The 17003-nt window shown below is 39.8% G+C and overlaps 1 protein-coding gene across 5 annotated transcripts in view; it reads right to left on the bottom strand.

Annotated features, from left to right (window-relative positions):
- Nucleotides 1–1296: 1296 nt before the first annotated feature.
- The window catches only part of LOC121279207 (upstream-binding protein 1-like), a 124877-nt gene continuing 109170 nt past the window's right edge, over nucleotides 1297–17003 (bottom strand). For all 5 annotated transcript variants that reach the window (XM_041190235.1, XM_041190231.1, XM_041190232.1 and 2 more), the window contains 3 exons: nucleotides 6228–6370; nucleotides 2819–2870; nucleotides 1297–2739 (listed from right to left, as the gene is read on the bottom strand). In XM_041190235.1, the coding sequence (XP_041046169.1) occupies nucleotides 2702–2739; nucleotides 2819–2870; nucleotides 6228–6370 (233 nt within the window). In that variant the 3' untranslated portion in view covers nucleotides 1297–2701. The remainder of the gene's footprint in view (nucleotides 2740–2818; nucleotides 2871–6227; nucleotides 6371–17003) is intronic.

Raw genomic sequence — 17003 nt, 5'->3', positions numbered from 1 at the left:
AAGGCAAACAAAGACATCCACATTTGGAAACATTTACACCATTTAGCTTCATGTATCAAACTAGTAGCACAGAAATCTTTCCCTATTTGGCAGATGAAATAGTTCTACTTCCATAACATTTTCACCTTCCACTTGCAGCTTAGGCAAAGGAAGTTTGGAGGGGTTGCAGCCAGAAGGTGATGTTTCCACAAATTATTCTCATTATGGGCAGTTTCAGCATCCTTCTGGTTAACACTCCTACAGATGTACTCAGCACCATCATTCTTCACAGTTCAGTTCTTGATGATTAGGTAAACCAGTTTAACTTTCACAAAAAGCAGCCCCCCGCCCTCCCTTTCTTAATCTCTGAATGGAGTTGGGGGAGGTGAAGTTCAGAAAAATTAGTTGTTTAAAAAAATACACCATGCTGTAATGTATATTTTCTCCAATTTCTCCAAAAGCTCCAATTAAAGCGATAGCACAAACACGGCTGCCCTGCCTCTTTCAGGGCATGCTTTTATTTTGCACAAACTCTGCTCCTGTCTCCAGGTTCTCAGTGTGGGTGTTGTGCAACCGACTGCAAGAGTTAAATTGCCAGGATTCACTAATACCAGTTGCTGGGACACCATCTTTTAACAACTCTTTTAGGTCACTGGTTTTCACAAGTCCTATCAGATTTACATTTGGCCTGCAGCCACCTGTGTTATTTATACCCATGTTTGGGAACCCAGCTGCACTCGTGCAATATAAAAAACATCTTATGATTTACAATGGCCAGCTCTTGTGAAGGCCTGGAACCTCAACACAGTACTTAAAGCTTTAATACTTATGTTTTATCTCTGGGTGGACCATAAAAGATCATTTGGTTTTAAACCTATGTTCCATAAGTATATATTTATATGAAACGCCCATAATGAGTTTAAAGACTGAAGCTTGAAGTTGTAGTAATTAGAAGACTGAAAACCTCAAAAAAAAAACTGGAAATGCACAGAACATTGGCAAACACTTGGAAACAACAGGAAGGATCTATGTTTTGTGCAGGGCCCTACTTTGAAGCTATTTAATCTGAGTGCAATGCACAGAAACCCAATTCTCAAACTATGGAATTTCAGTTTATGCAGTGATTTAGTAAGAAATATTTTATTAACCTTTATCCCCAGCATGAGCTGAAACCACAGGTAGTCACAGCCAGCAATGCTAAAACTAAACAAGAGCTGTGTGGGTTAAATGCCACCATTTCACACAGTGATGGTCAGCAAATACCATTGATTATATTGTCCCATTAATCTTAGCGAGCACACACAGCTGAAGGAGACATTTGCAAAAAAATGATTTGAAAACTTTATTACAGAGGCAATGTGAATATATATGCACAGCCCATAATTAAGATCTCTAAACCAAGAGTAACAAAGTTGCTGGTGCTTATTCTAATGACAAATTGTGAAACTTAACACTTGGGACATAATCCTATGGTTGTTTTACACCAGAATATAGTCTGAAATTCCAAGCCAAAATCTGCTATTTTTCTCAATATATTTTAAAGTAATTTTGACAGCTGACAAGTTGAAGTGGACAGCTATGCTAACAACATTGTTTCCCCCTTTGGTGAGAAATGCATACATAGTGCTCAACCTAAAAATTCTTGATAATTACAATCCCATGAAAACATCTGAAAAGTAAGCAAACAATCTTGATTTTATTAACATATCAGTGCAGTGAGATTTGGTCACAGAGGCACAATTATGACTTGGAGAATTATAGGACGCAACTACATTTTTAAATACTGGTTTCAAAAGCATAGGATTTGATTAATGGACATTTACAAATTTATTGTAATTTTTTTTTAAATACAGAACGCACCTTTCCTCTTTGATCTAAAAGCAATTGTGGGTTAAACAAAACTGAAGCTTCTTTATTCACAACTGCTGTTTATCTACAGGTAAAAGGTTTGACATTGAACTCAAACAATAAAATGCGCTAAATGTTCAAAAAAAAGAAATAAGATTAGCCTCCACAATGGGGCTAGTAGTTTTATGTAAAAAGCCATGTGACCTTAAAGGAAGCAGGGAAAATATAGCTTAAGAATGTGCAAGCTGCAACTTTAAATTAAACAAGTATCCTGATTTGAGACAGGAATTGAAATCACAACATTTTTATATTGTCTTTTTCTCCTTAGAACGTAGATTAGCAACTGCACTATATGATCTTGCAGATACAGTTCTATCTAGGGAGACTGGTATCTTGTAAAGGCAGTAAAATGTATTACGGCACAGAAAGTAAAAGGCAAACATTTAAAAAATAACATGGCATATCTCAACATCAATCTCAAAACCAATAATCAAGAAACTAGACAGGTAATTTGAAGCATAAATGCTTCAAAATGAGACGATTATTGTGCAAATCTGGATCTACTGGCCATTTTCCTCCTCTTGCCATATTTACGAAGACCACTTTGAACCATAATTTCTGGACTTTCAGGCCCACCCTCAAGCTTGCTGCATCCGACAGGTGCAGGGAGGGTGCTGATCGGTGGCAGTGATATTTCCAGAAGCTTCAAACTCACAGTAAGGTAACTGAACAGTCAAGCTGTGTTTTCAATATGAAACATTTTGTACAGTGAAGTCAGATTCTAACATTTACATTTGCTCAATGTCCTTTGTCATAATAAAGATATCTTCTATATGCAAAAATGTAGTCCAGCTTAACTGCTAAATGGGACAGTTTACTTCAAAATTACATGGTAGCCTTCAGTATTTTCAGCTGTAAAATAAAAAATGTGTGAGAGATCTGCTTAACATTAGGTTAACTTGTACAAATTGCTTATGAAGAAAAATATTACCTTTTACTGTGCTGATGACAAAGCAACTTTCATCTTGGAAGTTGTGAACCATCTGCAAAATATATTTTCAGAAAGTGAACACATATTTTAGGAAATTAGGAAGAACAAAAATGATTAATTATTTTTGCCAATCTTAAGATTGTCCCAATTACCTGGTGGGACATTTCTATATAAAACCAGCCACAGGCGCTTCAATTTATTTTGAATTGCTGAAAGAAAAGTTTTGTTAGAGCTTTCTTTTCATACAGTATAAATATGTATTTTTCTACGAATTGTCCTGATGAGTGCAAGATCAAAAGCTATGACATAAAAGGTCTTTTTTCCAAGCAACACTCAGGTTCTGTACTAAAAAACGACTATTCATTTTGAATTAGAAGTTTCAAGAAATGAGTTGAGATTTTCTAAACTTATTTCACTTAGGAACTAGCAGAAAAAGGAAATTTTCACACCTACAGGCTGAAAATGAATCCAGGTCCCAAGAATCACTGGAGGCCTCCTCTTTCAAATTCAACACATATTTCCTCAAATAAGTCCCTTCTTTTGGAGGGTAAGGTATTTTTTTTCCTAAACGTATTTGGCTTAGTAGGTAGGGGTCGAAAAAAAAAGGATCATCTTAGACGCTGGGTCAATTTATACAGCACGATCTATGGGATTAAAACCAGAACATGGCCTATTTCTATCTGTACATCTTGTGCATGAATGATGGTTAAAGGAGTTGAAACTTAAATGCTTATAATTAAAATAAATATATGGTGTGGGTTTGGTGCTTTCCTTGGGGTCCAATTGTTCAACCTGATTTATGTCTATTTTAAATTTCAGTGTAGTCTAATAAGATTGGTAAGATACTTGGGAGTAATTTGCCTTTGGCAAAATGGGTGCCAACAATGGGGGCATTTTTGGATCTAACTTCCCAATTGTGGCCATGGAGGAAACTCCAAGTCACGATCTAACACACAGAATTTGATTTACTTTGCAGCTCAAGTTAGACAGTTGAAGATTCTGCAGTTCCAAAGGGAGATGTTGAAAATCACAAGCTTAAATAAGGTTTTATATCAATTGTAATGTATTATAAGCATGTCAGTTTCCACATGTACACTGACACCACCCAGATGTACCTCATCATCATCTCTTTCAACCGCTCCAGTCTCTAAACTCTCAGACTGCTTGTTCAACATCCAATACTGAAAGAACAGAAATTTCTTCCAATTGGGAAGATCGAAGCCATTGTCGGCGGTCCCCATGACAAACTCCATTCCCAAGCCACCAATTTCATCCATCTCCGAGGCTGAACTAGAGTGTTCTGACACCATGATCCCAAGATGAGCTTCCAAACATACATCTGTGCCATCACTAATTTCTATTTCCATCTCTGTAACATTGCCCATCTCCAACCCTGCCTCAGCTCATCTGCTGCTGAAAACCACATCCATATCTTTGTTACCTCTAGATTTGATAATTCTAATGCACTATTGATTGGCCTCCCACATTCCATCCTCTATAAACCAAAAACTTGTTCCAAATATCCTTAATCACACCAAGTCCTATCGCCCCTGCGCTTGCTGGCCTACACTGGCTCCTGGTTAAGCAACCATTTTGGTTAAGTCTCCATTTTAAAATTCTCAACCTGGTTTTCAAATCCTTCCACGGCCTCACTTCTCCCCCTCTATAATCTTTGCCAAGTCCACAACCATCCAAGATAGAAGGGCCGAATGGCCTGTTTTTCTGTGCTGTAGTATTCTATGGTTCTATATGTGAGCTCCTTAAATTCCAGCGTCTCAATTATTCCTGATTTTAATTGCTCCACCATTGAAGCCATCAGCTGCCAAGGCCTTAAGCTCTGGAATTCCCTCTCTAAACTTCTCCACCTCTCTATCTTGTTTGTCTCCCTTAAGACGCGTCTTAAAACCGACCTCTTTGACTCGTTTTTGATCATCTAACCTGAAATCTCCTTCTGTGGCTCAGTGTTATGCTTTGTTTTAGAATGTTCCTGTAAGGCATCTTGAGACATTTTATTAAAGTCCCTCCATAAATACAAATTGATGTTATGTACGCAAGAACTTTGAATCACTAACTAATTTCTCCAAACATATGGTGGCAGCACAATCTCCAAGCTAATGTAGGCTATCTTTCTAAAATTCATATTTTTGCCTCGTTTTACAAGGTTCGCCAAAACAAAATTACAAATTGAACATTCTGTCTTCCGTCAACACCATTGTTTATGCTAAGGCAACCCTTTTTAATTTTCTTTGCTATTCAATAAATTTCAGCAGCTTTAAGAGAATAGAGAGATTAGGACACTAGTAAAGGAAAGGCCTATCACTTGGTACTCTATTACCAAGGAAACGAGCTTGACACACAAGTTCAGCACACACAATTTCAGCAAAACTGTCCCCCACTCTTAAATTCAGACATACTTGTCTGAGAGAGACACACCTTCAGGCCAAGGGTGCACAACAGTCTGAAAGGGAGCACTCATCAATTGTTGTCTACAAGGAGTGTGAGGTTATTGGGAAGAGAGAGAAAATAAAGTTTGTCCAGGGCAGGCCTGATCTGGAAAGCAGGTACCATCAACTGGGGAATAGGACAAATGAAAGCTACACAGTTGTACCTCTGCATAGTGACTACGAATTGCGCTCTCTGGAAATCCACTGTCAGCCATCTGATTTCTTCCCAGTCAACAACCATGTTCAGAGATGTTCCCACTGACTGCCTTGCACTCCAGGCCACTGGAATCCACACAGCGCGTTCAATCCCTCCTCACTCAGCAGCTCATGCTGCAGCACCACATCTGACAAAGCCACAGTTAACATGTTGCACAAGTGGCTAGGGGCAGGTACACTGCATGCGCACACATCCCCTTCGGGCAGAATCAATAATAAATTTGTTCCCCTTCTGTTATGTGCAGAAGCTCAAGAATCATATTGTCTTTTTCAAAATGTTTAAAGCACAATATATTTCAAAAGCATCTCTGCAGAGGCCAAGATTAGAAAAAGATTTCAATGGGCAGAATTCCAGAATCAAGAAGTCAGAATTCTGCCAAAAGACGGAAATTTCTCATCCCTCTTTATGTCCACCAGAGGGGACAAAGGATACCTCAGTTTAACGCATCATCTGAAAGATGGTGCCTCAGACACTACAGCATTCCTTCCACAATGCACTGAAAAGTGTCACCCTGGAATACACACTCATGTCTCCTTTGTGGAGCTTGAACACAGACCTTTTGACTCAGTTACAAGTGCTGCCACTGAGCCAATTCTGACACCTACATTCTCATGGGGTGGAGCGTAATCGATCCACATAGTTAACAACAGTCCCAATCCAGCCCTTTATAGAGTCATGGCCATGGTAGCAGTTACTGAACTCAGCACAGCTGGTTCTCAAACTTCTCAGCAGCAAAATTCCTACTTACCTGATCACTGACGAGAACATGAATACCTGTTGGGCCCTGTCTGTACACCTGGTTTATCTGATTTTGGGATATACTAAAGATGGTTGCAATCTTTTTGGCAAGTTCTGCTGTTGTCAGTTCTTCCAGGTAGATAGCATGGTACACTGGGGAAAAAAAGATGATTATAAAATAATTAACCACAGTGTGCAGTCTACTAATTCTTGCTAATGAATTTAAAATACCAAATACATTTAGTTATAACATAAATGCTAGTACTTTAAAAAAAAAGGTAGCATAGTGGTTACATTATTCCACTAGTAATTCAGTGGCCTGAACTAATAATCTGGAGATGAGAGTTCAAATCCTGCTGTGGCAATTAATGAATTTGAATTCAGTTAATTAAATAAATAAATCAAAAATAAAATGTTAGTACCTGTAAAGCTATCAACTGATCTAAAAACCCAACTGGTTCACTAAGGTCTATTAGAAAAGGAAATTTCCTCTTGTCCTGAGCCAGTGTGACATTAACCATTTGGTCACTCCAGATAGTACTGAAGACTTATGCTCCAGAATTTGCCACCCACCTAGCCAAGCTGTTCCAGTACAGCTACAACGCTGGCATCTATCCAGCTATGTGGAAAATTGCCCAGGTATGTCCTGTACACAAAATGTAGGACAAATCAAACCCGGTCAATTACCGCCCCATCAGCCTACTCTCCATCATCAGTAAAGTGATGGAAGGAGTCATCAACAGTGCTATCAGGAGGCACTTGTTTAGCTATAACCTGCTCACTGATGCCCAGTTTGGGTCCCGCCAGGACCATTCGGCTCTTGACCTCGTTTCAGCCTTGGTTCAAACATGGACAAAAGAGCTGAACTCCTGAGGTGAGGAGTGACTGCCCTTGACATCAAGGCAGCATTTGACTGAGTGTGGCATCAAAGAGCCCTAGCAAAACTGGAGTCAACGGGAATTAGGGGGGAACTGTCCACTGGTTAGAGTCATGCCTAGCACAAAGGAAGATGGTTGTGGTTGTTGGTGGTCAGTCATCTCAGCTCCAGGACATCACTGCAGGAGTTCCTCAGGGTAGTGTCCTAGGCCCAACCATCTTCAATTGCTTCCATCAATGACCTTCCTTCCATCATAAGGTCAGCAGTGGGGATGTTCGCTGATAATTGCACAATGTTCAGCAGCATTCACAACTCCTCAGGTACTGAAGCAGTCCATGTCCAAATGCAGCAAAACCTGGACAATATCATGGCTTGGGCTGACATGTGGCAAGTTACATTCGCGCCACGTGTGTCAAGCAATGACCATTTCCAAGAGAGAATCCAACCATCGCCCCTTGATGTTCAGTGGCATTACCATCACTGAATCCCACCCCCCCACACTATCAACATCCCGGGGATTACCATTGACCAGAAACCGAACTGGACTAGCCATATAAATACTGTGGCTACAAGAGGCTAGGAATTGTGCGACAAATAACTCGCCTCCTGACTCCCCAAAGCCTGTCCACCATCTACAAGTTAAGAGTGTGATGGAATACTTTCCACTAGCCTGGGAACACAACCAGATCCAAGTCACACCCCAACCACTGGAAATACATTGCCATTCCTTCATCCTCACTGGGTCAAAAACATGGAACTCCAAACCTAACAGTACTATGGTGGTATCTTCACCACATGGACTGCACTAGTTCAAGGAGGTATTTCACCACCATCTTCTAGGTCAATTAGGAATGAGGCAATAAATGTTGGCTTTCCAGCAATTTGTGCATCCCATGAATGAATGTATTTTAAATAAGTAGATCTAAGGCAGACTACTATTCTGAATGAATTATAAGCAGTCAATATTGGACAGTTTTAGGAAAACAGCTTTAATTTCTAGTTAGCCCCACAGAGCATTCTGAGGGATATTACATTTAAGAATTGTTTAATGAAATAAAAATGGCTAAAAAATATACTAAAGATAAGTTTTTAATACTGTATGCCATGGAATTTTCTCAGTATACCCATATACTATAGCTTTTCTACAACAGACTGCCAAAGTGCATAGACAATATATTTACATATTGGGTTCAACCTTCGATGCTGAAAAACACATACCTGGAGTACCTCTGAAGAAGCTGCATACATTTGCATAAGAATTACAGATTATTTATAGCACTGAAATAGCGATTCACCCCAAAGGTTTCATGCTAGTGTTTATGGCTCCACACAAACCTCCTGTCCTTATTCATCTAACCCTAGATGTCAGACAGGGGGTCCCACAGAAACAAAGTTGCCACAACACATTTAACTTGCAAGTGTGTTTAAGTGTTCCGAATACAGCAAAAGACTGCCATGTGTAAACGGTAATCAACCATCCAAAGCACACAGCTCAGTACTAAGAGAAGTAACACCAAGATTTATCCTAAAGGAAAGCAAAGAGAAACCGTTCCATCTGAATATGTAGAATATCCTCTTGAGGAAGAAACAACATTCCTCAACCTAAATATTTAACAAGCAACTTTACTTTAAATAGGAGGGTAAACCCACAAAATCTGACTTAGGGAAAATTAAAGTTCCAATTAAGTGCAGTGGATTTTTTTTTATTTGTTCATGGGACGTGGAAGTTGTTGGCCAAGCCAGATTTATTGCCCATCCATGATAGGTGAAGAGGAATGCATCTACGCTTACAATCATGGAATTCTGAAGAAGAAAGTTGAGCAGAGAGCATAATCAATACTAAAGTATCTAAATGGTGGCCAAACTAGATCACCATCTTGCAAAATAGGGTGGTTACTGCTCTTTGGAATGAACTAGTACGCAGTCTTCAATCAGGAAACAAAGTCTGAAGCTTAGAAGTGCTAAAACTGACATATTTGAGTTGTAACCATTCCTTTCCTCTATTAGTAGCCTTATAATTAACCAAGACGCATATATACTAGCAACATATAGGACTGCCTTTTCTTCATTCTCAAGCAGAAGATAGTGACCTTGAAATCCAGTTGTAGTGAGGTGGGTGGTGGGCTGCGTGGGAGGGGAGAAGTAGGGCAGCCTTGCCGAGGCTGCGTCTAAGCACATGCCAAGGCGCACCTACCATTTGCCTATATTACTGTAGTTTGCGGGGTTAAGGGTCAATGCCAATGAACCTTTGATGTTGAGATACACACATCTAGACTACCCCAGAAGAGGCTGCATACATCAGCATAAGGATTACAGAGTATTTATAGCCCTGAAACAAGCCATTCAGCCTAATTTTTTCACGCCAGTGTTTATGGCTCCACACAAGCCTTCCATCCTTATTCATTTAACCCTAGGAGCCAGACAGGGGACCCCACAGAAACAAAGCTGCCCACAACCCTTTTCTATAGGGGGCCACATTTAACTTATATAAAAATAAAATTCAGTCTTCCTTTTTAGAAGTCCCGTCCCCAACTCCAGTATGTACTGCCAGGTGGCCCCCACTTCTGCCACCCTGATTGACTGCTTTGCCTGGTCTCTCACCTATACTGATTATGTGCCAGATTGAACCTGACTGCTGGAGCACAGGAACTCAACTTTCCAGAGTCCCTCTCCAGGCTTCTCCACATCACTGGCCTTCTATGGAGCAAGGGGCCTTACAAGGCTCAACAGAATCTAAATGCTGTATCTGGGTGCTAGCTGAGTTTGCAGCACAGGGAACTCAATGTCAAAATGGAATCACAGTGAACTGATGACGGAACAGTCTTCCTATATTTTGAAAAGCACAATACATTATTTCAAAAATACATCATACCAACAGTTTAGTGCTGGAGATTGCTACTCCATGTTTTGTATGCGTGGTCACGTGTGCCAGGGTCCAGCAGGGATATCAGGGTGAAAGAGAGATGCACAGTCTGGTTCATGAAGAATTATTCAGAGACAGCACGCATGCCAGGTTTCACAGCAAACGCAACAAAAAAAAATAAGCATTTCTCCAAATGTGTATATGCTCATGCACATCTTTTGCAAAGATTAAGCATGGCTTTAGAACTTTAGTTTTATGAATTCCTTCAGACTATACTGTTCAAAGTGATACACATCTCTTGCAAATGCATTATCTTCATAGTTATTTTCAGTGAAGCAGGTTTAAACAAAACTCATTTTACTTGAGGTGAGCAATGTTCAATCATTTAATGGCATCCTCTTTCAAATAAACAATTCTCAGATCTACCCACAGGATAGCAGAGATTTATGGGATATTAGCATGGAAGAAGGAACTCCAGGAGAGGCTGGAAAAGTTAGCATTGTTCATCTTGGAACAGTGGAAGTTAAGAGGTGAAAAAAACAAGAGGCTTTCAAGATGATGAGGGGTTTTGATAGAGTAGAAAGAGAAAAATTCTTTCCTCTAGTAAATGGGTTAATAATTAGAGGTCATAGATTGAAAATTAGATACAAATATATAAGAAAGAGAATTTTTTTCTCCCCATCTCCCTTGTCAAAGTTGGAATGCTCCACCTGAGAAGATAGTGGAAGCTGATCCCAGAAATACATTTTAAAAAAGGAAGTTGGACAGGTTCTTGAAATGAAGAACAGGGTTATGGGAAAAAAGTGGAGACATGGGACTAAGCACTGGTGTTTTTTTTTCAAAGAGCTGATACAGATATGATATAGCACAGATGGAGACCATTTGCCCTAAGTTTCTATGATTCTATGAATTGATAGGACAGGTTACATTGACTAAGCTTGTATTCCCTCAAATAAAGAAAATATAGCTGAACTGTTTAAGATGATTAAAGGAATTGATAGGATGCACAGAACAACTCTTTCCCCTGGTGGTGGAGTCCAGAACAGGGGCAGACACTGACATCTGGCATCAAGCTATCTCACTTCCTCCAGCTGAGCAGAACATTAGGAAGCAGAAGACACTTCTACGAAGGGGAAACACTGGGGCAAGACCCAATGAGCACAGCTGCACCACCGAAGAGTTGCTAAGATGGGATGACATACTGGAATGTGTGTTGACAATGCTTTTGGTATGAGCCAGATTAAAATATTTGGGAGGCAATACTGTAGTATTCACAGTGAACAGTCAGAGGAGACATCACTTCATTTGGCAAGGATATTGAGCCTATGTGCAAGTAACTTTTACACTGATGTTTCAGGCAGTGACTGTTAGTTCTGCTGGTCAGAGTAGTCAGCTGACCCTGGTTGCTCCTGCATTTTTCCTTCTGTCTGCTGCAAAGCTATGCCCCTGTGCGGTAATGCTATTCAAGAAATAATAAGCTGTAATAATTCTGGATGAAGTGCACTGTAGCATTCAAAATCTATACTTGAACCATATGTGTGCCATAAAGGCTCTGGTAGAGGCATGCACTACACAACTCTTTGACCCTTGTCCCTCGGTTTTGCAGTGGGTGTCGCCAGCCACAGTTCTAGCACATATCCTCAATTCAACCTCAATGCACCTTCAAATGGAAGTGTAATCATGAACTGATGAAAAGTGAAGAAATCAAAGCAACTCCAAGGTAAAGGGTATTCAATTTTTTTTTCTGTTGTTAGGGGGAAATTAAAAATGCTAAAAGAGAACACTAAGAATGTGCTGAAAAACCCTTAAAATCTCCAAGCAGACACGGCTGCTAAACATTTTAAGAGTTGAAGGTTACCAGATGAACATTACACAGCCTTGAGAGTCAGACTGGAGACACAAGCAGGACACAAATTAGATTAAGTGTACTTCCCTCTCACATAGGGAAGGGGCAGATGGTTTTAGCTTAGATATGGGAAGATGAACAATGGACAAAGAGGGGCTTTGATGAAACAGTCTTGAGTTGTGAGAACCAAGGTCTTTGCATATGTGTTTTAATTAGGTATAGATCCTTTAGAATAATTGGTTAGCAAAATCACATGTTTATATGATAAATAGGATAGAGTTAGCATGGGACCGGTGTGTCAGTTACCGACTGGATGCATTCAAATGTACTCAAATGTATTATGATAAGAAAAAGTACAAAAGTAATGGAATGTAATCAATCTGGGAGCTGGGTCTTCATTCTTAGGAATGATTGCGGCTCCCTTGCATATGCTTGAATAAAACTGGTTAAAGGAAGCCTGAGTCTCTGTGGTCGCTGTGTGATCAGAGTGTGTAACTTCTCCTCTTCAACTGGCCTATGTGGTAGTTGCAGGATCGGAGGGTGTACCTTCTTCATTATGGTTGCAGACTTAGAACATATATTCATGGAACTGTATCCCCCGCTGTTCACGAATGGATAGCATTACGCACATGTGGCCACAAATCAGGAATGAGAGTAGTAATAAAATCCCTTTTTATGACCTGTAGTGAAATGCAAACGCTTCTAGATCAGGATTATCCAACATATGGTCCACTGAAGGTTTTACCTGGTCTGCGGACCAGCTGGCAGCAACTTGAGATGGGCAATAAATGCTGGCCCAGCCAGCGAAGCCCACATCCCGTGTATGAATAATAAAAAAACTCTCATCTCTGAGGAGGTTATGGCTAGGGGCTTAGAGAAACTCAAGGTAAGAGTCAGCATAGCTTTGTGAAAGGGAAATCGTATTTAACCAATTCATTGGAATTCTTTGAAGGAGTAACATGCACTGCGGATAAAGGGGAGCCTGTATACGTGCTGCACTTGGATTTCCAGAAGGCATTTGATAAGGTGTCACGTCAAAGGTTATTGCGGAAAATAAAAGCTCATGGTATGGGGGTAACATATTAGCACGGACAGATGATTGGCTGGCTGGCAGAAAACAGAGTATGCATAAATGGGTCTTTTTCTGATTGAAGGGATGTGATGAGAGGACTCCCACAGGGGTCTGTGCTGGGACCTCAGCATTTTACAATTTATATCAATGACTTAGATGAGGGGAGTGAAGGCAAGGTTGCTAAATTTGTAGATGACAGAAAGATAGACAGGAAATTATGTTGTGAAGAGATAAGGAGGTTGCAGACAGATATAGATAGGCTGAAGTGGGTGAGCAAAAATGGCAGATGGAGTATAACGTGGGAAAATATGAAATTTGACAGGAGGAATCGAAAAGCAGAGTATTACTTAAAGGAGAACTACTGCAGAATTCCGTGGTACGGAGGGATCTAAGTGTTCTAGTGCATGAGTCATAAAAAGGTAGAATGCAGGTACAGCAAGTAATTAAGGTGGCTAATGGAATGCTATCCTTTATTGTGAGAGGAATTGAACATAAAAGTAAGGATGTTATGCTTCAATTACACAGGGCATTGGTGAGACCAAATTTCGATATTGTGCGTAGTTTTGGTCACCTTATTTAAGGAAGGATGTAAATGCACTGAAGGCGGTTCAGAGGAGGTTTACTAGATTGATACCTGGAATGAGCAGGTTGTCTTATGAAGAAAGGTTAGACAGACTGGGCTTGTTTCCACTGGAGTTTAGAAGAGTGAAGGGTGACTTAGTTGAGGTAATAAGGGGCACTGCTTTAAAATTAAGGACTGCCCTTTTAGAACAGAGAGGAGGAGAAATTTCTTCTGAGGGTTGTGCGACTTTGGAATTCTCTGCCTCAGTAGGAGGTGGGGTCATTGAATATTTTTAAGGCAGGAGTAGGTAGATTCTTGTTAGGCAAGGGAATCGAAGGTTATCGGGGTAGATAGGAATGTGGAATTCGAAATGAATGAACGGCTGAGCAAGCTCAAGGGGGAAAATGGTCTACTTCTGCTCCTATTTCATATGTCCGTAACTCGACTGTTTCCGGAGACCGTAACACAATTCAGCTGTTTCCAGAAGCCTCGGTACGAGCCTTGCAGCGTCTCCTTGCAATTCTGCAATCGCCTTTGCAGCCCTGACTGATCATGCCCACATTTTCATGGTCACCAAGTGTGCATTAACTGATTAAACTCCTGTATCAAATATGTTCAGGGGTTTTGGGCACATCGAACAAGAATATATCAAAAGAGAAAAAAGTAAAATAGAAAATACTGCAAACACTCAAAAATCATGTTGATGTTTAAAACAGTAGCCCTTCATCAGAACTGGAAAATAATGCTGTCACGAATCTATAATATGTTTCATAATGTTATTGTGGCTTATTGTAAAGTAGGTTTATGGGTGTGAGTGTAGATGGTCCTGTCTTTGTGATTTAGTATTAGAGTCAGATAGGCTGCAAGTTTGAAATTATCAAAAGTAGTTAGGGGTAAAAGTCATTTGAAATGTTAATGAGTAAACATGGATGAGGTCTTAGCATGTAAGGTGTGAAGAAAAGTTGCATTTTTTGATAAGTGAAGGAGTTGATTGGGGTTCAAAGGGATGGTAGGATGATTTTTCCCAGAAGGTACTTACCATAGTGGCAATGTGAAATGTTTATATTATGGAAAAAGTACATTTCCAAAGACAGAACAATGAAATTTACAGATTAAAGAGAGAGAAACATACATAAAGATGGAAGGAAGGTGATGATGTGGGGGCCATGTAAGATCTAACAGGAGTGTGAGAAATAACCTTAGGGAAACCTCTGTTTTTGCAAAAGTCTGATGTGTCCAGTAACTAAAGTTGGAGAAAAGCCTTTAGAATTCCATTGTCGAGGGGGTGTTGTGGTTGCTGGCTTGCTATTTATTTGGGACTGTTGCCTTAAAGAGACTGTATGGTTGGGATCAGTTTAATTAGGAATTTTGTGATTGATTATAGGATTAAGTAACTGTAATCCTATGTATGTGCTTGAAATCTTTGTTTTTGTTAAGTGGTGAGACTGCAAAAATGGCTTCATCCATAGCTAAGACTCTCCTGGGAGTAAAAGGCATAATTCTGATTGGCTTACAAAAAGTATCTAAGAGTAAGTTAGCAGAATTGGCGGATAAGTTGCAGTTGAGGTTAACTGTAACTCTTTCGAGTACAAACACGTTTCCATCTGTTTCAGATGAAGTGACATTGTTTCATAGTTTGCCATTGTGAGATTTGAACTCTTGATCTTGGGGTTACAAGCCCAGTACCATAACCACTTGGCTTAACTGTAGGGGCCAAGAAAGCAGACATAATTGAAATGATAGCGCAGGATTTGAATTTGCAAGTGATACCTGAAACTCATGAGTCACAGCTGGAGGTAGTGAAACTTCAGTTACAAATGAAGAAGCTTGAACATGAACAAGCAACAGAAATGAAAAAAACTGGAATTGGAAGCAAAAGAAAAAGGGCATTTCAAAGGGTGCAAGCAGTAAGCCAGGAGAGAGAGAAAGAAAACAGGAAAGGGAATTGGCACTGGAGAAATTAGCAAGGGAGGAAGGAGAAGAGAGAAGATTAGCTTAAAAAATCTTAAGTTAAAAAAGAGATCTCAGATGATGAGGGAGGCTCTGAGGATGAAGTGATTACTTCCAATCTAAAGCCCAGTGGGGAGATGTTTAAATTTGTGCAGGCTCTTCCAGAGTTTGAAGAAAGAGATGTCGAGGCATTCTTTATCTTATTTGAGGTGACAGCTAAGCAGATGAAATGGGCCACAAGAAATCTGGACATTGATTTTACAGTCATGAGGTTTATGCTTCACTGTCAGAAGTAGTATCGGTGGATTATGATGCAGTAAAAATGGCTATTTTGAGTGCATATGAGTTGATTCCTGAGGCATACAGGCAGCAATTTAAGAAAACAAGGGAACAGCCTGGTCAAACTTATATTGTGTCTGAGAGAGTATAACAAAGTAATTTTGACCGGTGGATATGGGCATTAAAGGTAGAGATAACATATGCAGCTCTTAGAGAAGTGAAGAATTTAAAGATTCAATTCCTTTGGTAGTAAGAACTCATGTGGAAGAAGAGGGTTAAAACAGCAAGGCAAGCAGCAGAAATAGCTGATGATAAGGGTTAGTTCATAGATCTAAACATTTTCTTCGTCACTCTTTTAAATCCGAGAAGGATAGAAAGTGGGACGGTGAAAGGAAGGTAGTTAGTCAAGGAAGAGGAGGAGTAGTTGGAAATTCTCAGGAAGATTTTTCTCAGACCAGAAAGTAAGGTGCTGAGGGTAGAAGTGACACTCGAAAACTGAGGTATTTTCATTATAATAAGGTTGGGCACATGAAGTCAATGTGTTGGAAGTCAGGGAAAATCTGCTGGAGTAGTTGGAATGAAGAAAAGTTCTGGAAATAAGAGTACTGTGGGTTCTGAGGTCCAGGCACAGCAAAGACCAGTGGTTTGTGTACAGGTGAAGCAGGAAGAATCAGTGATGGGTAAAGAAGTGGAAATGTGTTCACAATTTACCCAAGGGACTTCTGAAGGGCAGGTTACAGAAATGTTTAAAGATTTTGAATGTAAAGGGAAAGTCTTTCCATGTGTACAAGGTGGAGTAGACAAAGATATTAAAATTTTAAGACACAGGGGCTAGTCAATCCTTAATGTAATGTGATAGTGATATTTGTTGTTCGGAGGAAGTATTGCAGGAAAAAGTGATAATAAAGGGAATTCGTGGAGAAAGAAAAAGTATTCCATTGTGTATGGTAAATTTAAACAGCAAGTGAAAAACAGGTGAGGTGATTGTTGGGGTAGTAGAAAAATTGCCCATTGCAGGGGTTCAATTTGTTTTAGGTAATGACATAATTGGGTCACAGATGATGGTGAAGCAGAAAAAGAATCCTCGATTATTTCCCGATTGTATAGTAACAAGACCACAAATTCAACAGGCCAAAACAGAAAAAGAAGGAATTTAGAAATTTAAAAGATAGAGAAAATATGCTGATATTCAATTAGCTAATAGGATAAGATTGTCCAGAGAGAAAGAATGGAGGAGAATGAAGCTGAAGTGTTTAGTTCAGTTAAGTTGGTAGAGTTACCGCAGAAGGATCCATGAATAAAGCAGCTATATCAGACAGCTTACTCAGAAACAGAGG

The sequence above is a fragment of the Carcharodon carcharias genome, chromosome 6 (assembly GCF_017639515.1).
Source record: "Carcharodon carcharias isolate sCarCar2 chromosome 6, sCarCar2.pri, whole genome shotgun sequence".
In the NCBI taxonomy this organism is placed as follows: domain Eukaryota; kingdom Metazoa; phylum Chordata; class Chondrichthyes; order Lamniformes; family Lamnidae; genus Carcharodon; species Carcharodon carcharias.
The sequence above is the reverse complement of the archived record's forward strand: the minus strand, read 5'-3'. Positions and strand labels throughout refer to the sequence as shown.